The following is a 23,864-nucleotide window of genomic DNA, read 5'->3' as shown; positions in this document are numbered from 1 at the left end:
ATGGAATTATGTATGAGGGATTGTAGGCGAAGAACTAATTAACACGTCCACAGATACATTGTATCATTTGGAGAGAAGTAATAAATGAATTTGAGTCAAATGTAATGATGATGAAAGCCAAGCAAGATTAGTTAGTTACCTGTACAAATTTTGCTCACTTGATCATGCTGTTTTCTTGTTGTACTTACAGAAGCATTTCGGTAATACTTCCTCTGATTTCACTTTTCCAATACATTCTCCTCTGCCTGAGAGAATGCTATAAAAGAATCAGAATGCGTTTGCTTTAGAAAACGGTGATAGGATGATACCCAGAATTCATGGAGTGTAAGTACTTCAGCCGACTGAAAAGTATGCATGTAAAGACTTGAGACAAACAGAAATGACACACTTCGATCGCATGGCACTTCTCTCATACACTGTTTCGACTATTGGACTGACGCTACATACCTGGAAAACCCAAGATAACCATGACTAGAGCTGCTGTGGAACCCAAGAAGGTGAATTGCCCAATAGTACATATGCAACCATGGACGATGCATAGTAATAGTAAATGGTCAATCATAAATAAAAATTATTTAGCAACTACTAGCAAAGAAAGCACTAATTATATCAAGACACCCATGGAAGATGTATAGTAAAATAATCACCAGCTAAAGCTGTTTAACTCGGTGAAGTGACAAATGCTAGTAAAGTAGCAAAGATGCAAATGGTAAATGTTCAATCATAAAATAAAAGAAAGTTTGCGGATTGCATGGAAAGAATTGGTATTTTAAGACACTAACATGAGATGGATGTATAGGGAAATAATCGTGACTACAAGCTGTGTAAGAGAAATTTAGAGACACCCACAGTGAAGTGGTAAATATCAGTATTTAATGCTACAAAATCATCGAAGAAGCAATCACAGAGCTAGTAAAGCTGTTTATGTGAAAATAATAAATGTTCAATCATTAAAAAAAAAGTTTGGATATTGCAAAAAAAGCCCTAATTATATTTGATATCAATGCTATGTTTACAGTAAAATAATCATGTCGTACAAGCTGCATGAGAGAAATTTACAGACAACACTGGAACTCCATGAAGCGATAAGCATTTGCTATTTAATGCTAGTAGAGTAGCAAAGATGCAATCACAAAGACAGTAACATTGTTTATGTGAAAATAATAAATGTTAATTAATTTTAAAAAGTGTCTATTGCAAAGAAAGCATCAATTATTTTACAATCTCAAAGATGCAATTCCCTCGATTTGATCTCCAGAATGATAATAGGAACAGATGATTCTCATTTCTTAGGGGAACTCAAATGTTCTATTTGAGCAGATTTGCAATCCTAGCCAGTCGGGCGAGTTATCATATCCTGTTCCTAAAGGCTAAAAAAAGAATACACAAATGACAAAGGTATGAATATGAACAAATACAAAATTTCATAAATTTAATTACTAAATAAAGGCATTTCTAAATGCAAGATTCTAAAGCTTTTCATGTTGATTTTAACCATATAAGATTTAAGCACAATTCAGATCAATAACATTGATATCCAATCGAAGAAAAAGTAGAGTTCAAAAAGAAGATAGATGCACAGAAGCTCTTCCTTAGCTCACCTCATCTGTTTGGCAACAACTGCTCAAATTCACTTCCAGTCTCAGCCATTTGTCTCATAAGAAACAGAATAGACATCTTCAAATTTATACTGCTATTCCAAAATTTTCATTTTGATGGTTTATCTTTATGGAATTTGCAAGTCACAAATCCACATCTTCAATGCATAGCCACATGAAGACAGTGAGACTAGAGTCTCATATTAACTAACGTAATCGGGTATTTAAGTCAACAACAACAAAGTCATAAGTCCCAAGAATTTGAGGTCGGTTACATGAATCCTTTATCGCCATCAAGATCTGTAAAAAACCATATGTTTAGTTAGATTCAAACTTCGAAGCAAGGTACACAATACCGTACCGTACCGATGTTTCGAGGTCGGCTCAATATGATACGGTACTGTGTATCGCTCGGTACACCAGGGCGTATCGAGTGGTTTTAAATATGTCTTCCTCTTACTGTAGCACTGTAGCAATGATATAGTATAGCACTGTAGCACTTTCCGTCCGGTAGCGGGCGGTCCGTGTACTGGTATGCCATCGGATCGGTACGTACCACCCGTACCGGATGGTACTATTCAAAATTGCATACCATGCTAGTTCAGAGTACTTAAATCATAGTTTTTATTAAAGTCTTTTTAAATCTATTTCTATTTCTTCTCATACCAATAACATTAATTATTTCATCTCTACTGATTACCGCATCAGAAGGTCTCCTCAGCAGATGCCCATGCCATCATAAACAATTTTCTCTCATCTTATCTTATCCTTTATTAAAATGATACCTAATTATTTAAAAATAAGAGTATTTATTTTTCTATCTTTCATAGTAACTCCATACATCCATCTCAACAATCTCATCTTGACAAAATTCTTATCTTATTTATCTTTCCTAGTATGGTATTCAAGTATATTTGTGAAATGTTGTCATCTACAATATTCTTCCATGAGAAGAGAGAGCAAAGAAAAAGAAACAAAGTACAGCAAGAATGTCATACCATACATCTACTCTGAAACTAAGATGCTAATTAAATCTATTTGAATCTGCCAATTATGACCATTTCTTAAAAGCATGATATGATTTGACAACAGTAACATATAATTACCATAGGCCTTCTTTATACTTTTCTAGAAATGTCATGTTGGTAGATTCAAATAGATTCCTAATAGGATATCTAATTCATTGCAGATAGGAGTAAGTTTTAGGCTTTTTCTCCCCCCCCCTCCCAAAACAAAAAAAAGTCATATTTGTGACATTTTGAGTTGTTGAGACCATTGAAAATTTTCAGGATGCAATTATGTGGAACCAGCATATAAACATGTGATAATAACTGATTTATCAAATAAAAGAAAGCACAATAAAAATAAAAAGCAAGACTTTATTGAAAGATATAATATGCAACAAAATTTTCATTGCTTTGAAAAAATACCCATGCTCCATAAGTTTTAAACCTGTCATCCTTCCAGCCCACCCTCTAAAACATATCCAAGAAGTATGGGCAGATATCTCAGTGATCTCATATGTTTTAGCTACTCAAACAAGGAAAGTACATTATCCTACAATCATCCAATAAGCCTCAGGCAAGTAACAATTTCCATCATATATAAATGACATAAGAGAGGACGTGATCATTGAAGCCTGTTTCTCATAGAGTTCACAAACATTTTTTCAGTGATTATAAATTGCATACCACTGAAGGAAAGAAAAGAGAACAGCCTAACATATGCTATCAACATTATATTATGTAGACAGGAGGAGGAATGACTTCCTTTTCTTTAGTGACTACATAAGATCTTCTTGGAAGTGCAATAATCTGGCAAAGTACGAGTTACAAACAGGGAATCCATAAACACAAACACATCATGAGAGTTTTCATCATTTTTTAATTGCTTGATAACTGTATGCCAGTAAACCACACATTTTTGCAGACAACATATTTCCACCTACACTTCAATTTGCAATTATGAACATAACTCTACCATAAATATGTACTTCAAAATTTAACATGTGCACATAATGGCCAACTGAGAGCATGGTATATTGAATATATAACAATATACATTGATGTTCATTAAACGGAAAATACACCGAAAAAGGGATTTGTGACATGCTGCACATGCTAAGAAATTTATCAAGATATTAACATTGGAAAAGAAAAGCAAGAAATTATCCAATGTTAAACACATACCCTCCTGTTTGTAATAACATACTATGTTTCACATATATAATCCACTCTCAGAAGGCATTTTGAGTGCTTCTATATGTCACTGCATATTTACATATCATTTTCTCCATCATCAATCTCCTTTATACTTACAAGAGTATCAACAATTCCAATAGAAAAATCACCTGATTTCCTTCAACAATGCTGAATTTCTTCCTTTTTTTTCCCTTTTGTTTGAATTTTGCAATGAGAACGATAAGAACCAACATCATATCAGGTTCTACTACTTCAAGCAAGCACAACAAAATGCGTGCCTTTCTGAAACACAGAGAAAAAGAACTTTTATATGATTCTAATCCTGTTAAATCAGTTTGGAGAACTCAATACACCAACCTACGCAGGCACCAAAACTCGCGTCCCCATGAAGATATGCATGCACAAGGAGAGGCATATTGTGATGATGACCATAGACTTGCCACTGATGTATCTCACCACTTCCAAACCCTTTACAACCAACTCTTCTCGTGCAGAATTTACTCCTCTTTTCGCACCATCATATATCTTCCACAACACGAAATCGAGAAAAGACCTGACAGTCTCAAAGGTTATCCTCCCTGTGACATCAAGAATGAATCTCCTGTTGTTCGGTACAGCCAATTTGGACGTTATCTGATCCACCCACCCACCATCATCCTTCACCTTCTGATCGAGTTCCTCTACTCGAGGAAGATCTTCTGCTCTGACCTCAGGCGAGCCCGAATTGGAGCTTATCACCTGGTGGGAAGTCTTAACAAGGGTTTCGACTGCTCCGTTGCACATTGAAACCAGCATGTCCTTCATCTTAGCCTCGTGTTTCGGGTTGGTGAGGCCGGAGAAGAGCTCGTCATAGGTGTTGATGTCCATCGTCTTGTCGAGGTAGACCGTGACGGCAGTGCTCACAAACAGCTGGACAACGTTTCCGACGAGAGCTCTAGATTCATCGCTGCAAACCAATTGGAACCACTGTGGCAGCACCTGCGAGTCCGATCGCTCGATGCCATCGGAATCACCACCGGTCGATCCCCTTGTGTAAAACCCCATCACAAGGCCCTTCGCTAAGCTGCCAACCACCACGGAGGCGAACCCGGTTCCAGCGGCGGAGAACAGCTTATCCATAACCCGATCGGAGAATCTTGCTCCGGTCCCGGTCTCCGAAACGGAAGAATCAACCATCGGACCATTGGATTGGAGCCCTCGGACAAGTCCGATCGTTAGGGCTTCGGAAATACTAGAAACGGAGCCGGATAACTCGTCGGAGCGGACGATCTTGGACAACTGCTTCAAGCTGGAGGGGAGATCGTCGGCGTCAGAGCGGAGGAAGCGGTTGAGATCGGAGGATACAAGGGAGACAGCCTCAGCGGAGGATGCGGCGGCATCGGCTGCGGTGGCGAGGGCAGAGAGGAGGCGAAACAGCTTCCTTCGCCGCCGGGCGACGGAAGGAAGGTGGTAGATTCTATAGGCGCCGTATCCGGAGACGACGACGGTGGCGGCGAGGATGAGCCATCGCCGGCGGCGAATGTAGGGGAAGGGGAAGAGGAGGTCCATCGGAGGCGGCGGCGATGGAGACTACAGGTATTTGGCTTCCGGTCGACGATTAGTTTTTAGCCACGATATCTAATTTTACAATATGAATTCCTATATATATATATATATATATATATACGGAAAATGAGGGAGCGATCAGTATTGACTTGTACCCGTTCTGACGTGCCCGTTATGGAACGAAGAGAGAATGAATTGGAAGCAACAATGGGGCCCACAATGATCTCACTGGGTGGAGAATGCAGAGTAGGTCGAAAACGATTCGAGGACGAGCCTCGTTACGTTTTGGGCGAGACGGGCAAATACAAATTGGCTCGAAGTCTGTAGGTATTTTGGGGTATCTAATATAATATTAGAAAAAAAATAATTTCTCTTTTGACGCCCAAATATGTAAGGGAAGGAATAGTGAATGGAAAAGAAGATAACAATAACGAGAATGTTTTATGTATTTAGATGTCTTGTATTTTTGAATCGAATTTTAGCCATTAAAAACGGCTGAGTTTGGATGACCTTTATAGTTTGATTTGGAAGCAGTCGAGTAGGAAAGTCAATTCTTAAGTCAGGTTTGATAGTTTGTAGCCATTCAAAATTTATGAAAGATGTTGATTTTTCTGAAATTTCGTCCACGTAAGCTTACAACAGCAGGATTTAAATCGCTGCTGCCACGTGGGGCGAATGCCGTCCACGGCAAACTAACTTCCCCGATTCATCCGTTTTATGTTCACTTTTCGCCCATGCATTTCATCACGCCTAAAATCTTTTCATATTAAGACCTGTAAAAGAAAGAAAAGGCATTGGGAGTAAATATAATGAGATAACAAGTAAGAATCGGAAAAATACAAGTCAAGAAGGTAATACAATTATTATTAGATGTAATAAATGCGAGTGAAATAAAGGAACTGACTTCATATTTACCTTCTTTCCAAGGGTATATACAGTTACAGTGATAGTTGCTTGATGATAGTCTACGCTACACAAACATATTAGCGGATATGTTCTTTGCAGTGGAAAGTTGGTTCATTATCCTTACCCTCAAAAGAACAAAAATAAAGTGTCTTAGATAAAGAACCATTATTTAAAGAAAACCTAACATCATTGGTAAAACAAGGAAAACATGTCAAACGCCCTTCCTCACATTCTAGTGCTTCTCATCCTTGTGAATCTCTTTCCTTGGAGCCTGAGAATCCAACTCCTTGGGTGCCGATCGCTCCACAGATCTGTAATCGATGAGAGTTTAAAAAAAGGTTTTTAACTATCAAAGTTTTAACACAAAACATTGAGCATCAAGCAACACTAAGAACACCAACATCATGACAAAAGATGCAAGCGGTTGTTGGCTTCTTTAAAATTCTGCAAAGTTACTGCAAGAGAATAATATTTTGAAAAGAAGTGAAGATACTCCACCCTTATTTGTATAGCAGAGTATCTGATGGCAAATTTGAAACAAGTACTTTTATCATAGGCCCAAAACCAGTTTTGTATGTTATAGGCATAAATAAAAAGATTGCAAGAGATCAATCGTAACTTCTTTATGGATCATGGCCCAAAACATAATGTGGCAAACAACCCTTTTCTGGCTACTAGCAATACCTTCAGATCTTCATCAGTTCACACTTCTACACAGGTCTAGTTAAATCATGACTCATCGTTTCTTGGCTAAAGCTAAAATAGATTTCGTGACAAACAACCATCATGGAACAATCATAGTTAGCAATGATATGGGAAGATCACGCTGGGCAGGTTGTCGACACCTCAACAAATGACATTTGGATCACACGTCATCTGCTAAGTAGGCAACATGGCTGGGCAAGTGAACAACATAACATAATCCTGTGATTCCCAGATTCGGCGAATTCATGACCAAATGATACACGTAACAACCCCCAATATCTAATCACATCTCCGAGTTTCACGGTCATTTACTGCACTACAAAAACCCTAGATACGCCACCTCTAGAGATTATGATTCACTTTTAGAACTTGACCGAATCCTCCAATCCATTTGCACACTTAAGCATTAGAGGGGCTTTGACGAGCATGCCCTCAGCGCAGTTTTGCATGATCATGGTTTGGTGATTTGGTGCTCTCAATACTAAATCCATTTGTGTGACGAACTTGGGAAAGGGCCACGATTGGATCCGAATCATCCTCCATGTCGGACATCCAGATTCTAGATTAACAAGAATATATTTGGCGAAGGACAGATAACACAAGTTGTCCAACATACAATCAAGTCAAATACTGAGATGACACTAATGTCCCCATGTGTTTATACTCAACGATCCTTGCATTATAAACCTCTAGGGATGAAAACCATAAAACCTACATAACAAACCAGAGCGAAGTTAATCCAGCTTTATGAGAAATGGTATGCAGTGAAGTTCTCTAAACAAGCCCCACGAGTAAAACTATTGGGTACCAACAAAGGGCTCTTCTTATGTTAACAAGTGTTTGAGTAGAAAGAACACTAGATGTAACAGGACTTACAATGGATGAATGTTAGAGCAACGAGCTTGTTGAGTGATTAGAGTAATTGAAAAATTGCCTCTTTCAAATCCCTAAACTGAACTTGTTTACTGTTTTAATTCAAGATAGTAAAGCATAAAACATCAGACAACTTCTTAGTGTCCAGTTTCACAGATGTGAATAACATAAATTACCACAAAACAAATGCCTTGAATAAAAAAAAATACCAGGAGAAGATAGAACAGTCACATAAAATTAGCCACCTACATATAAGACAGAAAATATATGCTTTGCTGTTCAGAACATTTTTTCCTGCAAATATTTTATTATACTAAAACTATTAGTTGGAATAAAAATGATAAAAATAATCTCTATTAATTTTAATACTTAGTATCCTTTTGAAAATTCAAGAATTTAAATCCACAAGGAACAAGATGATCAAAAGCATAAGTTAAACAAAAAATTCTAATTACTTGGAATAATAGCTTCATTTAGTCATTAGAATTTTAATGAGCAAATAGATGCACTACTCAACCAATAAGATATCATATGTTATTAAAGTCCAGATCATACTGCAAATAAGTTTCACTTAGATCTTGAAATTTTGCTGGCTAAAAACCATTAGAAATACCTGGAAGCTAAAACTAACCAGAAAAATAGGTCATCTGAAAATTACATTGATTAGTAATATAGAATCATCTGTGGAAACATAAAATCATTTATAAGAAAGTAAAATAGAGTAAACACATTAAGCCACTCTTGCATGACCAATACGTAAATATCGTGTGCGTTAGTTCATTATATTTACTTAAACCAAAAAACTCCACATACGATATTATCTTTTTTACAAAAGACAGGCACTTTCAGATGTATAGTCTGTACCAAGTTTTTTGTTACCAGCATCGGTTCCAGAGCTAGTCCGCAAATGAACTAATGCATAGATGCAAATATGCAAATTTTCCATTAGCCACTGATTTTGGTTCATCACCATTACAGCTTGGCAGTGCACCATGAAATGTCTAAGTAACTCCGACGCTTGTTTCCTTCGTCTCAATTTGCATCAGGAGAGGCTGAGACTCTAGTGAACCCACCCTTCAAAATAAAGTACTCCCTGGCTAATTACCTAAACTGGCCCAACAGAAGAAAAAGGTCTCGAAGGGTAACAACAATATTACATCGATAACCCAAGTTTGTGGTCAATCAAACTAGTAATGGTGCATGTCAAGCAGCCATATGCTCCCAAAATCCCTTCATTAGTTCTACATTCACTACCTTAAGTGGCCAACCTTTGTTATTCCCCCTGAAATAAATTAACGTAGTTCATAAATTGTGATGCCTTATAATATTTTTTAATAAGAATATTTCACTCCAAAATATTAGTAATGTAAACAAATCACAGAATCAATCAGGAAACGTGTAGGAACATAAGCAACTCATGGACATAAATGCTAGGATTCCACCTCAGCCCACCCCATGGATGGGCCATAATTAAAATATGATGACTTTATCTACCTTCTAGGATCTGGGTAATGGGTCATATGATGACAATATTTCCAGGAAAAAATTCCAAATTCTTTAGCAGTAAAATGCAAGTACTTAAACCATCCTTAAAATGACCCTCAATGCCCTAATAATTGCACTATTCTGACAACATTCGTTTATGTTTCATAAATTGCCAATGGAAGTGCTAGAATTTCTTATCTAATAACTAGGATATAAGGAAACTACAACAATAACAACAAACAGTGATGTCCGAGAAAGACATAAGAAAACCAAGACATCGTATATTTTAAAGGTTTTAATTAATGTATTATTTTAGTTTAGTCTCTAATGAAGATTTCTTGAGACAGTTCGAAATAAAGACAGTAGAAGCACTAATGAGGGCATTAAATAGCTAACAGATCTGTCCATTTCAATGTCTCAAACATAATATATTTTTTTTTTCAGATTCGAGATCTTATATTGAGCATCCATGGTGCCTGTCACTCAAAAACCATACATTGTATGCTTAAAAGGTGTCGATGAGTACTCAATAACTAAGGCCCCTTTTAAAGATACGAACTGCAAGATATCAAACACAACGCCCAAATAGCCATTTAGCAGGTAAATAAACAAGAAATATACCACGAATTTTATTTTTCGTTTTTTTACTTATTTCATTAAGAAAATACCGCAGTGCTCAGGTTGATCGTTTTGCTATCTCATATAAGAGATGCTGCACTAGAAATCATACGAGTAAAAGAGTTTGACTCAATATATATACATCGTGCCACGTTTAAGAGTTTATCCTATATTGATCTATATGAGTAAGTTGTGACACCATGAAATCCAAGATGATCCTCGCACAGCTTGGACTATAAGTGTATGTTACCGCAGAAATTTCCCCAGGGCATCACCTCAATATTCAACGGGAGAGCAGAAGCAACTCGATTATTCGATATAATAAGAAGAAATTGATGCAAAGTAACAATTCGAATTAAATTCCAGAAGTTGTTTTTGTTTACTTGGCGGCGGAGGCGGACTCTTCTTCGAGCCACTGGCGGATGTGGCGGACGTTGCGGCGAAAGATGGCGGCGGACTGCTTGACGTCGCTGCGGAGGAGGAGCACGGCCGCCGTCACCCCCACGACCGTCACGATGAAGTTGGTCAGCGCCATCCTCTTCTTCCCCCTCGAGGCCAACAGAAACAGAGAAGAAGCGTAACAATAACCCTAACTTACTCCGACCGGTTCCGAAAACAAGAGCAGAACGGCTTCGTTTTGGATCCGTTTCTGATCCCGTCCGACCCGCAACTTCCTACAAACCCGACTCCATTTACAGGGGTTCGACATCAACCAATTTGGATTCGTGTCGATTAGCCTCTGGTAGGATTATGTCGCCAGAATTATAACAAGCAGATTAGTGATACGATGGTTTAAATCGGTTGCTTTACGCCGTTACTTAGGTTGATCAAACCGGTTATATGTGGCCGTTAAGAGGAACTCGATGGCGGAACAAGCAACGCATCGGAGCTTCTTCCTCCTCTCTCTAAGCGCAGCGAAGAAAAGAAGAAGGGATTCGTGTCCGATCTCTCTCTCTCTCTCTCTCTCACGCCGATGTCCTCGTCCTCAATGTTGAACACCATCTCCATATCCGTCTCCGACGACGACGAGGTCACCGGGAGGATGCGGGTCCGCGTCCGCCCGAAGCGCAAGAAGCCGGGGCTTCGGGGACGGCGCGAGCTCCTCCGGTGGGCGATGAGGGTCGCGATGCGGTGGTGGCCTGTGCTTCTGTTCCTACCTGCGGTCGCCCTGCTCCTCCTCGAGAGCTCGCGGTTGGGGCGGAAGCTTCCTGACGAGGTCGGAGACAATCTGGCTGCTTCCGCGAAGGTGGAATCGCTGAAGAACCTGAACCGGCTCGATCCCACCACCAGAGTCGTCCATGGCGTTAGGGAGCGTAAGATGCCTCGATTTTCTTCTTTCATATATGATATACTTAGGTTACATTTGGTTTTTCTGTCATAATCACTCGAAATAGGGGAGGAAACTCTTGCAATGAGATAATTTTTCGGTTCTGGAAGACAGCTTTTAAAAATTTGGTCTTGCAATGAGCCTCAAATTTGTTGCTTTCATGTCAATCGATGACAAATTGTTCCCCAATGTGGAAAAGTAGTAACTTTATCCCTCTTTGACATATAATTGGATCGTAGAAATACCGGAATTGTGCACAATGAATAAAAACATGATTCTGTAGAAACAAATCATAAATCCCTTACCAAAGGAATATGTTTTATCATACTGATAATTGTGTTTGATTTCTGAAATTGTGGGTGGAAATGGTGTTTATTATTAGAAAACAGTAAAATATAAAGCAGTATCTTTTATTGATAAACTGTTTCTCTTGATTTGACAGACTGCCTTAAGATCCTTAGTCCTGAAAAATTAGAGAATTTAGAGTTTCCAGTATCCGCAGAATCCAACTTCCCTGCCAAGAGAGTGTTATACAGATCAGATTCTAGTGACCAGCATTCCGGAGAACAATACACAATTACTCAGAACGAAGAAGCTACAAGATTTAATTTGTTCACCGGATACCAAACTCTTCACGAAAGAGAAGAAAGTTTCAAGGTCCTGCTCTGCTCTTGGATAATATTAATTGCCAAAAATGTGCTTGTAGAGGATTCTGTTCTGCACAGTTATTCATCTATAAATTTCCTTTTCGGTTTCTTTTTTTGTGAAAGTATTATTGAGCTATTATTGGGTACCTAAAATATAATATGAATATATTAATAACTGTGCAATGTATTTTGATTATATTCTTCTCCCAGGTTAAATAAATTCTATCATGTTTATTTTGTGCACATATGTCTCACATCAGGCGAATGAAACTGCTGTGGTGCATTGCGGCTTTTACAGTGAAAATGGAGGATTTAAAATTTCTGATGATGACAGAAGTTTCATGCGAACTTGCAAAGTAGTTGTCTCTACATGTGCATTTGGAGGTGGGGATGATCTGTACCAACCTATTGGAATGACAGAGGCATCACTTGAAAAGGTTCCAGTTATAAGTGTGCTTGTAGACTCTACAGGAATTCTCTGCTCAATTCCATAAATAGCTATGATTATGATGCAGGTTTGCTACGTGGCATTCTGGGATGAAATCACTCAGTCAACTCAGGAGAGGGAAGGAAAGGTAATTGGTGAGGACCACATGATCGATAAATGGCATGTTGTGGTTGTGAAGGATCTTCCTTTCTCAGATCAGCGGTTGAATGGGAAAATACCCAAGGTAAAGTTGTTGAGTTTGTAAAATTAATTTGATATCTATGCACTGTTTGTAAATTCCTTATTTCAGTTGTTTGATTTTGTTTTCATTATCTTTCCATCATTCTATCAATTATTGTCTGATTATAAGATTTTTCATTTTAGAAGCAAATTAGAATTTCAGTGAAAACTTTATGACATTATGTATTTAAGATGAGTTGATTCTGAAACTGAGATTTTAGTGTTCACTCTCAAATGAAAACTTGGTTTAATTCCTGGATTTTATGGTCTTAAACTCTCCCCTAAGTAACAAAATTTTGTTATTTATGCAAGTTTGACATTACTTTTCATTTTAATATCCTCCAAAAAAAATCAGTCAGGAAGCTCTAATGATCATCATCATTCCCGATCGATTTTAACTTTTTCAAGGAATTAAATCTCGGTCCGGTGCAGTTTTCATAACCTAGTGGACTGGTATGGTACTATGGTACATGATCAAACTAGTAAATATGGGTCTATACCGAGTAGCACGGGCGAGATTTGAAAACTTGACCTTCTGTCTTATGTCCTACTGCTAATATGTTATCTGATTTTTTTCAAGAATGCTTTGACGAGGTTTTTGTGGTCTTTCAGTCAAGCATAAATATATTTTTCTTTCAAGTTTCATTGTTATAACATATGGTATAGAAACTTATTTATTGATAAGATGATCATTGAGTTATCAATCTTTCTCATACTCATTGCTTTAATTTTAAGTTGACACTATTCTTTTTTTTCCTTGAAACAATGGTGTAAAGTTTTCCATCATCATATCTGGCTATATATTGCAACATCTCATCAGTTTGTTCAACAATTTATTGCATTTACTGTTACAATTTTGTGGGTCAGATGTATTTTCTGTCTTCAGATTCAATTATCACTTGCTAGGATTCAACTGTCAGCAACTTTATCATTTTACATGATATGTTTTCCTCTTCAGATGTTGAGCCATCGCCTTTTTCCTGAAGCAAGGTTTTCAATTTGGGTGGACTCGAAATCTCAGTTTCGAAGAGATCCAATAGGTGTGATTGAAGCTCTACTTTGGCGTACTAATTCTGTACTTGCTATTTCTGAACATGGAGCACGAAGTAGCCTATATGATGAAGGAAAGGCTGTCGTTAAGAAACACAAAGCCACGCCAGAAGAAGTGGAGATGCAATTAAATCAGTATCGGATGGATGCTATTCCTGATGACAAGAGGTTCAATGGAAAGAAAGGTTTGCACATGATCTTACTTATTTGGTGGATACACATTGCAATTTTTCATAGAGGGCAAATTAATCATCTACATGTTTTGCTTGTTCGTATAGGCCGTCATAAGCAGCATAGGTTGTGATAAGATATGCTGCTATTGATTAAATCACATATGCTGCTAACCATTTTAGGATTTGGTTTTGTACTGCATTATCGTGCAAACTAGATTAGAAATTTTATCTAAGAAGGAGCTACATAACGATTGAATGATTCGTGGTAGCATTTGATTTTCCTGTGACCTTAAAAGTTGGTGACAATAGTGATTCCCATACCATTTACTTATATTTAGTTTCGTTCTTTGACAAGTTTTTGTTCATTTACATCCCTATAGATTAGGCCATTGGTATTGCATGCATTACAAGATTGGTCCCTCCTTTGTTGGTATTGCATGCATGGCAAGTGCTGCTGTTACTTGCTGCTAGATATTATTTGTTACGATGCAGCCTGCTGTTTCCTTAATCCTATGTAAAATTTGATCATTCCTTCCATCTTTTCTTCTCTCCATTGCCATGATCAACAGTGCCTCCTCTCAGCCTCTTCATCGCCAACTGGCTACTGCCTTGGTGCTCAAGCCTTTCCCTCTCCAACGCCAACTCCTCCTTCCAGCCACTCCAATTGTCTAATCCCCACTCATCATCACCAACCTAGGAATCACAGTCCCTTAAAAGGGAGAAAAAGAATCAAGGAAAGAAGAAAATGGAAGGGATCCAAACCACCTCCAGCTAGAGGCTGCCGCCATCAGTACTACTCAATCAACACCAGCAACAGGAGAGAAGATAGAGGCTTCAGCCTCCTCTTTGATGGTCAAAGTAGGATAAGAGAAGGGCTGCAGCCCTCTCGCCTCTCCTGTCTCCGTGGGACGAACATGTTCCCTCCAGTTGCAAAGAGCGGCAGGGGAGAATAGACCCACTTATTTTCATCAATTATGGGGACCCTTTATGTATGAGAAGAAAGGAGATCAAAAGGAGTGATGAGTAGGAAAAAGAAGATCAGATAAAGAAGAGGAACAAGGGACTGATGTGATATGTCAAAGGCAGGTGACTAGTTATAACAACACTAATTGAGGTACTCTAATCCAGTCATTTGGTGGTGCACCTTGAACTAGTGTAACAGCAGAGTGACAATCGGTATGCAACAGTCCAATGTATAGGGATCTAATTGAACAAAAAACTTATGCAGAGCAAAATTGAACAAGTAATAGTAAAAAACAAAGTTCCTGTCGTTAACCTGACAACATAATTGCAAAAACTCAGCTACTCATCTGGCCTTCCTTTATTGGCTGAGGAATGCATGTGAATAAGCCACATATCATTTTGAAACTAACAATCACTTTGTATCAGGGAGTAAGTTGTCGGAGCTGATGTTTGTATTGTTCTGCAGCTCTAGCTGAGGCATCAGTGATAGTGAGGGAGCATACCGCGTCGACAAATCTTTTCATGTGCCTCTGGTTCAACGAGGTGGTTCGTTTCACATCAAGGGATCAGCTTAGTTTCCCCTATGTGTTGAGACGTCTAAATATGACCAGAGTAAATATGTTTCCTGTCTGTACCAGAAAAGATCTTGTAAACAGTATCGGCCACCAGCGCAAGGTGAAACCTCTTGTAAGGCTAACTAGTTAAACCCTCGGAAACTGACATAGGCCAAGCACATTTCTAACTCATTTTCAGGTATGTGCATCTACTGATACCGAAGATGTGATTCACATTGGGTGGAGTTTTCTTGTTACCCTTCCTCACCTTTGGTTTGTCAGAATGGTTTGTCTTCTGAAATTATGGTGATTGATAGTGCATAATAGTGATTCCAGCTACAAGCAATGTGTTGTGCTTCCTGCAGTAGATCTGCATTTACTGTAAGAGTCTGACTAAGAAATCTTGTTGAATGTGGCTGTCTCTCAAACTCAGCCAATCAAAATTCACCACATCAAGCTCAATTACTGGTGATGTTTGTTGAAGAATGAACTGAAAAGGTGCTGATTCTGTGTTTCTTTGTAAGAAGCTGAAGAAGCTAAGCATCAAACAGTGTAGTAAATCTTGTATTTTATGGGTAAATTTTGTGGTAGGAGTAGCTCTAAGTCCATACATGGAACAATCAAGATGAGTTTTCTTATGCCTCAAGTAATCTTACAGGGAGAAGAACTCTTTTATCATATGCCAATTTACTAGTAGGAGATCACCTAACAGCAATATAAAAGACTGGCATTTCAGTCTCACAAATATATATAAATATTTTTAAAATATATTATAAAATAACAGATATTATTATTATTATTATTATTATTATTTAGCCGAGAGATCAACTCGACTGGCAACGACAACGACGACCGCTTCTCCTTCGAAGGCAGACGATGGCCTCTTCTGCTTCGTTAATCCTTTCGTCTGGAACACCTATTTCCCCGAGTCGATCCCGCAGCGGCGCCCACCGGCGTCCTGCATCGATCGGGGTCTCATCCTCCGCCTCCGCTGATCTTCCGCTGCGGAAGATTCCCGGCGATTACGGCCTCCCCTTCCTCGGCCCGCTTTGCGACCGGCTGGCCTACTTCTACTTCGAGGGCCGCGACCAGTTTTTCAGGTCCCGCATCCGCCGCTACGGCTCCACCGTGTTCCGAGTCAACGTGCCCCCGGGCCCCTTCGTGGCGCCGGACCCCCGTGTTGTGGCCCTCCTCGACGCCGCCAGCTTCCCCGTCCTCTTCGACACCTCCCTCGTCGAGAAGCGCGACCTCTTCACCGGGACCTTCATGCCCTCCACCGAGCTCACAGGCGGCTTCCGCGTCCTTCCCTACCTCGACCCCGCCGAGCCCAACCACGCCCAGCTCAAGCGCCTACTCTTTTTCCTCCTCGGCTCCCGCCGCCACGCCGTCGTCCCCGAGTTCCGCCGAAGCTTTGGGTCCCTGTTCGAGGCGATGGAGGCGGAGATCGCGAGGGAGGGGAAGGCGGATTTCAGCGCCGCCAATGACCGAGCAGCATTCGACTTCCTGGTGCGGTGCTTCTTCGGAACAGATCCGGCTGGCTCAAGGCTGGGCCTAGACGGCCCCGGGTTGATCAACAAGTGGGTTCTGTTCCAGCTTGGGCCTCTGCTGAAGCTCGGTCTCCCACCCTACCTCGAGGACTTCCTCCTCCACTCCTTCCGCCTCCCGCCGGCGCTGGTCCGGGCCGACTACGACCGGCTCACCGATTTCTTTCGCGAGTCAGCTGGGCCGTTCCTGGACGAGGCGAAGCGGTTCGGGGTCTCGAGGGAGGAGGCGCTCCACAACGTCATGTTCGCCACCTGCTTCAACGCCTTCAGCGGCATGAAGATCCTGTTCCCGACCCTGATCAAGTCGATCGGCCGGGCCGGGGCGCGACTCCACGGTCGGATCGCGGAGGAGGTCCGGTCGGCGGTGCGTGGGACGGGCAACGGGGAGGTGATGGTGCGGGCGGTGGAGGCGGCGATGCCGCTGACTCGGTCGGTGGTGTACGAGGCGCTGCGGGTGGAACCCCCCATGCCTCTGCAGTACGGGCGGGCGAAGCGGGACATGGTGGTGGCGAGCCACGACGGCCGGTTCGAGGTGCGTGCTGGGGAGGTGCTGTTCGGGTACCAGCCGTTTGCGACGAGGGACCCACGGGTGTTCGAGCGTGCGGAGGAGTTCGTGGCGGACCGATTCGTGGGAGCCGAGGGGGCGGCGCTGCTGCGTCACGTGCTGTGGTCTAACGGGCCGGAGACGGAGGGACCGACCACGGAGAACAAGCAGTGCGCCGGGAAGGACTTCGTGGTGACAGTGGCGCGATTGCTGGTGGTGGAGCTCTTCCTGCGCTACGACTCCTTCGAGATCGAGGTTGGTGCGTCGCCGCTCGGCTCCTTGGTGAAGCTCACCTCACTCAAAAGAGCCACCTTTTGAAGGATGCGTAATCGGCATACCATTTCGGCAAACACTTCAGTTACAAGAATAGTAAGGAAAACTTGGTTGTACTCGATGCAAAGTATCAACAGCTTTTAGCCTACAAAGGAATTCTACTGCACATTAGATTCAACGATTAAGATTTCTCGAGGAGGCAACAGAGGAGGAGGAACAAGGAGAAGAGCTACGCTCACTGGTCCATTGATCCTGCACTGAAACTGGGGACACTGCCTGGGGTTTCTCCACCACTACGCTCTCCGCCGCCGACCTCCTACTCTGTGGCTCATCATGTTGCTCCTCCGATCCTTCAGGTTGAGCTGGGCTACACTCCTCCATCATGATCTTTTCCAGCTCTTCTGCGACCTCCGCCATCGACGGCCTCGCGTCCCTGTGGAACGCCAGGCACCGGAAAGCGAGCTCCGCCACCTTCTGCACCGAAGCCCTGGTCTGACCGTTCCAATTCTCTTTGATAATCGGGTCTACGATGTCCTCCACCAGCCCCTTCCCGATCTTGTCGGCCGCGAGCGACGCCAGGTTCACCTCGCTCGCCGCACGACGGAAGTCCACCACCTTCATCGCCGTGATCATCTCCACCAGCACCACTCCGTAGCTGTACACGTCGCTCTTGTCCGAGAGGTGGAAGTTCTGGTGGTACTGCGGGTCGACGTAGCCCGGCGTCCCCTGCGGCGCGGTCGAGATGTGGGACGACTCCACGATGCCGACCCTCGAGAGTCCGAAGTCCGCCAGCTTGGGCCGAAGGTCGTAGTCCAACAGGATGTTGCTGGACTTGATGTCCCGGTGGTAGATGGGCGGGTGCACCGCGGTGTGGAGGTACGCGATGGCCCTGGCGGTCTCGGTGGCGATGGAGACCCGGGCGGACCATGACAGGCCGTTGCCCCGCTCGCGGTGGAGGTGCTGCGACAGGGTGCCGTTGGGCATGAACTCGTAGACCAGTATGTGCTCGCCGCTGTCGATGCAGCAGCCCAAGAGGTGGACGAGGTTGGGGTGGCTGACGGAGGAGACGAGCTTGATCTCGTTGATAACATGTTCGATGTTGTCGGTGTCAGGGTGTTTGAGCCTCTTGATGGCGACGAGGCCGGTGTTGGAGAACCGTCCCATGTACACGGTGGCGTAGGCGCCGGCACCGAGCTTGTACGCATCGGAGAAGTTGCCGGTGGCACGTTCGACCTCCTTGTGGGAGTAGACGGCGACGGTGCAGGATGTCTCGTCGAGCAGGCGTCGGGTGCCGGATTCCTCCACTTGGGAGACGATCCCCCGGCGTCTGACGAGGTAGCAGAGCAGTGCCAAGCCAAGAGAAAGAGCGGCTCCAGCCACGGCCCCTGCGATGCCAGAGCAGAGCCAGCATGAGTTGTGGGCGAACGCTGCCACTGACACTGTAAGCCACACTGAACTAGCTTTATATATATGCACTGATACTTCAATTGTGTTTTGCCTATTAGCCATGATTTCATTCAAATTAATAATACTTTATGTTCATTTTGTTATGATCCATCAGACTGTTTGCTCTTAGTATAGTGTGATATCATCATGTATTTGGGCATTGCTAAAAATTCCATCATGATCCCTATGAAGCATTAATGCAAGAAAGCTCTTACCTCCAACAATAGCACCAGCTTTGCCACCGGGAACGGAGCTTATCGATGCTGCAGCATCTGCTCAAGAGTCAAAAAGAGAGAATCAACAATCTAATCTTTCTACTCTTATCAACTAGCAATTTAAGATCGAAATCATATCTTAATTCGAAACTAATATCATGTGCGGATCTCAAAGCAATGTGTGCCGATCTCAAAGCATGAATTATTGGCCCATCCATGGATGGGAAGGCTCCATCCATCATCTTCCTACGAACTATAAATCATACATACATGCCTCATTATTAACCTGCTGAATTGCCACGATTGGACGGACCACCAAACATCAAGCCAGCTAAGCTATTTTCTTGTATGCCATGATTTCAGATCTCCAATGACATTCGTATGGTTGACATCTTATGGTTTCATCAGGCGGCAGTACTCTTATCAGTGTCGCTTCTTTCCGTGTCTCCGTCACTACCACTATTGGAGGCCCCTATCCTATCACCGAAAGTTGTCTTCTTCTTAGAACTTAATGATCACAAGCAACGAAAACCAATCCAACTACGTAATCATCGGCAACATGGTTTCCTGTCAATAGCGGAAGACTCCGGCGACCGCCACCTTCTCGGGGACCATCTTCCGAAAGCTATGTTTCGTCGACCGCCACCACCTGGCGTTGGATTTGAGCATCGAGCAAATCCGGCTACCTAATGAGATCATGTTGGGTCGCATAATCTAGCATGAGAACTGCTCGTCGATGAGAAGACGAGCATGGGGGACCGGGTGATGGCTGAGGAGGACATGGGACTAACCTCTCCGGCAACGCTCGCCCTCGGCGAAGCCGTCGCCGATGAACCCCTCGTGGCAGCTGCACCTGAACCCTTTCTTGGAGCTACTCTGGGGGTCGACCGGCACGTCCACGCGCTTGCAGGTGGCGTTGGCCGCGCACCGGCACTCCCCGTTGAGCCACCACCCGATCTCCGCGGACCCGAATACGAGCGACGGTTGGTCGGAGGAGGCGTCCTCGCCGTACCTCACCGAGGTGTACAGGAGCCGGCAGTGAGTGGCGGCTGCCGTGAAGTTGGCGTCGGATAGGAACCCGTCCGTCCTCCCGCTGGAGTAGCAGCTGATGTCGTCGTCCTTGGGCCCGCAGCTGGTCAGCTTCATCCGCTTGGCGATGATATCGGTGGAGATGCTACACTCGGATCCGGTTTTGGACGTGCAGTTGCGAAGGAAAAGCGCGTTGCTCGCCGTCATGGCGTAGTTGGCCCCGAAGAGCCCGGCGGTGGCGCGGTGGATGAAGCGGTCGCAGACCGGCGGCACGTCCAAGTGCACGGCGTCGGTTGTGATGTTCCGAACGCGAAACTCGCCGAGGAATCTCGCGCCGTCTTGGGAGCAGTTAAGACGAATCGGACACCCGGCGGAGAAGCCGAAGGGGTAGGGGACGGCAGGGCCGGAGCCGCAGGTCCGGTTGCACCCAGCAGCGCCTGTAGCGACACACAGCAACGAAAGCGCAAAGAAGAGAAACACAGCATGGGTTTGATGGGACGAGTGGGTCATCATGGAGCAGCCGAAGGAGGCAAAACCCAGCGACGGGAGTCGATGGCGAGCTTTATACGTCATTAATGGCGCATGGAAGAGGTCGCCGTTCTGGTTGCCGGCACAGCAGCAGAAACACTGGCTCTTCCTTTCGAGATATGTATCGAGAGGGTGACGAGGGGAGGCGTGAATTGTGGGTTAAGGATGGAGCCGATCAAGACCGGGAATGGATGATGACAAGGCCTCCTGTTCTTCCACGCTGAGAACAATAAGAAATGCTGCGGTCATTGAATGTGATGATGGAGTGTTGCATGACAGTCAACGGCGTCATTAATAGTGGCCACTCGCTAAAGCTGCATCCATGGAGCACAGGGTTTACCCTAATCTCCAACGTCGTCTCATAATGGGGGAGGGGAGGAAAGCATGGTCCCGCCCATTGATGGGAAGAAACAGATGATGAACACAGGTGAGATGATGGGGCCCCCTTCTGCTGATCCTTCTTGATGAAGTCAATACGTCAGAGGCAGAGTTCCTCCACCGGTGAATGTTTGATGTTCTCGCTCACGCGCTTGCTTGTCGTCGTCGTCGTCGGCCATCACCTTCCCATCGTTTTCTTAGTCTGAACGCTACAAAACTAGTAAATGTACACGTAAATATGGTTATATGAAATGGGGGAATTATATGTGTGAATTATATGTGATGGCACGCATACATCAAACAAAGCGTTAATCACTAAATAGGAGAGGAACATGTTAATGTATTGAAGTATTTTTTATTTCTTCGATAAAATTTCTTCACTTCTTCAATAAAACTTCTTTAATAATTATTCTTATATTCTATTATTTTCATCATTGTATCATAGAGCAGTCAGAAAAGCGAAGCTTCACCTCTTCAAGCTTCTTCAATAATTGTTCTTATCTTCTATTCTTTTCATCACTTATATGCGACGAACAAATATGCCGTGAATGATGAGTCAGCATGGCTAGGTTCACGGGTCGATGTCAGGAGTTCTCTGTCGGCTAAGTTGGATGCCGAGATAGGTCGGGCCTTCGCGACGGGGTGTTGGTTAAAGTTTCTTGGTCTGAGCATCGTCTGCGTCGAGCTGCATCTCTCTGTTCCCGAGATAGGTGACAGCTCGCCCTCGTTCACTGAATGGTGATTTTCAAGTCGAGGCGCTCATGGCTCGGGGGTGACCGCTTCCCTGTAAAAAAGGCCTTCGTCGGGCGATTCCCGACTTTGGCCCCTCCGACGACTAAGTCAGTTGTGGGCGGAATTACTTTTCTCCTCCTCCTTTTTTGGAAGCTAGGATAGAGGTCTTTATACTAGCGTGAGAGAGTCAGTCGTACGTGGATTGGCGTGATGGACACAACACGACATTAGTACGTATTCCGACCTGGTGTGCAAGGCGTTGTCATCCCGAGATTGTCGGGATCAGACATGTCGAACAGTGTCTTGGGGTACGAGTTCTGTTGTTACGTATGGCATCATGTGTCCGCGGGGCAAAACATGCCTTATCAATAGACATCTAAATTAAAATTAGATGTCTAAGATCTAAATTTTCTTATTAGACAAAATCGATTATTCGTCGATCTTTTCTTCAAAAAAAAAAAGAAAAAAAGAAGCGATATCTTATAGCCTTTTTGTATTTCTTATTTGTGCTCTATCATTAAATTCCAACAAAACCATCATTTTCCTTCTTCTATTCTCACACGCATAGCATAGTTTGAACGGGAAAACATTTGCCGCCGTGTTCGAAGAAGCCATCGGTGACATCGACTCGACGAGTACGGACGAATAGAAATGGTACACCGAAGACGACGAAGTACTTGTGTACAGGTGACGGATACGGCACGCAAGTTGAGGACTTGTGCTTCGCCCATAGCATATACAAGAATCGATGGTGGCGTATTAGCTTGGTAGATTAAGAATTTAGCTTATATAATGCATCCATTAAGCTTCGTTTCAATGGAGTATAGCGGTAAAATACTCACATAATTTGGGTTGACATCTCAAGGATCACAATCTTCGGCCATAACACCGGCGTCGTTAACGTATAAAATACTCGAAAGAGTCGATCACATATGAAACTTTGATTATACACAACCAAATTTACTTTATCATATCAGAATATATCTAAATAAAAAATAAATATTTTTTTGATAATTCAAAGTTGGCTTTATTTTTTCCACCTTTTATTTTTGTCTTCGAATCATTGGAAAATATAGGAGAGAAGAATAGAGACCCTTCAAATTTACAATCTTTATTTATAATTATAATTTATATTTTTTTGATTTTTTTGATTTGTTGACCTATCTATCTTTTCATGTCGTTATATCGAGTAATACATTAGCTCCTTATTTATAAAGGATTTACGATGATTCTTATTTTAACTAAGACTCCTAAACCGATAAGGATGATTTAACGAGCTTCGTGGTCTTCAAGTTCCATGGAGATTACACATCCAAAACACACATGTTTATGCATTTTTTGGTTTTATTGGAATCTCTACTCCAAATTAATCACACTTCTTTGCACAAAAAACATGGTAGACCTAATTATTAGCTAATTATACAATGAGATTCACATGTTCAATAACATCATTTCTATCATAAACTTAGCTAATTTTTTTTGTTAGCTCATTACAATACAATGCATCTTTACGTGTCGATTTGAAGTAGGTGTCAATCATAAACCATGATGATACCCAAAATATAAATAAAAAGTAAATATTTTTTGATAATTCAAACTATATATAGGATAATTTCTCTATGTCCAAAATTATCTTTACGTTGAACGAATCATTAATTTTTATGCGTGCTAAAAATCGACGATCGACCAATCAAGTTTGACATTATAAATAAATAATACAAGTAATGTGCTACGCATAATAAAATCCTGATTTATTTGCCTGAATTAGATTGGTTTATGTTTGAATTCACCACCCTAGCTAAGCCTAGATTCCTTAGTATTTATATCATCAGCAATGAATCACTAGGGCTCTCTTGGTCAAGA

At 42.4% G+C, this 23,864-nt stretch overlaps 5 protein-coding genes across 9 annotated transcripts; 2 read left to right on the top strand and 3 right to left on the bottom strand.

Moving 5' to 3' along the window:
• Positions 1–3,613: 3,613 nt before the first annotated feature.
• On the bottom strand, positions 3,614–5,434 carry LOC135680600 (protein PHLOEM PROTEIN 2-LIKE A10-like). Of its 2 annotated transcripts, none has more exons than XR_010515484.1 (2): positions 3,949–5,434; positions 3,614–3,866 (listed from the first exon to the last, which is right to left on the bottom strand). XR_010515484.1 is itself a non-coding variant. In XM_065194639.1 (2 exons), the coding sequence occupies exon 1, from the start codon at positions 5,345–5,347 to the stop codon at positions 4,157–4,159; it is 1,191 nt and encodes a 396-aa protein (XP_065050711.1). In that variant the 5' UTR covers positions 5,348–5,434; the 3' UTR covers positions 3,614–4,081. The 2 variants fall into 2 exon arrangements, 1 of the variants encoding a protein (XP_065050711.1); XM_065194639.1 differs by having other exon boundaries at positions 3,614–4,081; positions 4,157–5,434.
• Positions 5,435–5,933: 499 nt separating this feature from the next.
• Positions 5,934–10,531, bottom strand: LOC135680601 (uncharacterized). Of its 3 annotated transcripts, none has more exons than XR_010515485.1 (4): positions 10,315–10,531; positions 6,480–6,561; positions 6,260–6,375; positions 5,934–6,117 (listed from the first exon to the last, which is right to left on the bottom strand). XR_010515485.1 is itself a non-coding variant. In XM_065194640.1 (2 exons), the coding sequence occupies exons 1-2, from the start codon at positions 10,464–10,466 to the stop codon at positions 6,483–6,485; spliced, it is 231 nt and encodes a 76-aa protein (XP_065050712.1). In that variant the 5' UTR covers positions 10,467–10,529; the 3' UTR covers positions 6,231–6,482. The 3 variants fall into 3 exon arrangements, 1 of the variants encoding a protein (XP_065050712.1); XR_010515486.1 differs by having other exon boundaries at positions 6,260–6,369; XM_065194640.1 differs by lacking the exon at positions 5,934–6,117 and having other exon boundaries at positions 6,231–6,561; positions 10,315–10,529.
• A 274-nt stretch (positions 10,532–10,805) lies between these two features.
• Positions 10,806–15,579, top strand: LOC103993989 (probable hexosyltransferase MUCI70). Its single transcript, XM_009414238.3, has 6 exons — positions 10,806–11,244; positions 11,701–11,915; positions 12,166–12,342; positions 12,421–12,576; positions 13,531–13,807; positions 15,225–15,579. Exons 1-6 carry the CDS (start codon positions 10,905–10,907, stop codon positions 15,461–15,463), a joined length of 1,404 nt encoding a protein of 467 aa, XP_009412513.2. The 5' UTR covers positions 10,806–10,904; the 3' UTR covers positions 15,464–15,579.
• Positions 15,580–15,924: 345 nt separating this feature from the next.
• Positions 15,925–21,167, bottom strand: LOC135680597 (wall-associated receptor kinase-like 14). 2 transcript variants are annotated; one of them, XM_065194636.1, is made up of 4 exons: positions 20,126–21,167; positions 19,335–19,391; positions 17,913–19,058; positions 15,925–17,818 (listed from the first exon to the last, which is right to left on the bottom strand). In XM_065194636.1, exons 1-4 carry the CDS (start codon positions 20,934–20,936, stop codon positions 17,814–17,816), a joined length of 2,019 nt encoding a protein of 672 aa, XP_065050708.1. In that variant the 5' UTR covers positions 20,937–21,167; the 3' UTR covers positions 15,925–17,813. The 2 variants fall into 2 exon arrangements, with proteins under 2 accessions (XP_065050708.1, XP_065050707.1); XM_065194635.1 differs by having other exon boundaries at positions 15,925–19,058.
• On the top strand, positions 16,189–19,233 carry LOC135680598 (allene oxide synthase 1, chloroplastic-like). Its single transcript, XM_065194637.1, has one exon. It carries the CDS (start codon positions 16,189–16,191, stop codon positions 17,716–17,718), a length of 1,530 nt encoding a protein of 509 aa, XP_065050709.1. The 3' UTR covers positions 17,719–19,233.
• Positions 21,168–23,864: the final 2,697 nt, after the last annotated feature.

This window comes from Musa acuminata, chromosome BXJ1-8 (assembly GCF_036884655.1).
Source record: "Musa acuminata AAA Group cultivar baxijiao chromosome BXJ1-8, Cavendish_Baxijiao_AAA, whole genome shotgun sequence".
NCBI classification, from domain to species: domain Eukaryota; kingdom Viridiplantae; phylum Streptophyta; class Magnoliopsida; order Zingiberales; family Musaceae; genus Musa; species Musa acuminata.
Note: the sequence above shows the minus strand (reverse complement) of the source record. Positions and strands in the feature narration are given on the sequence as shown.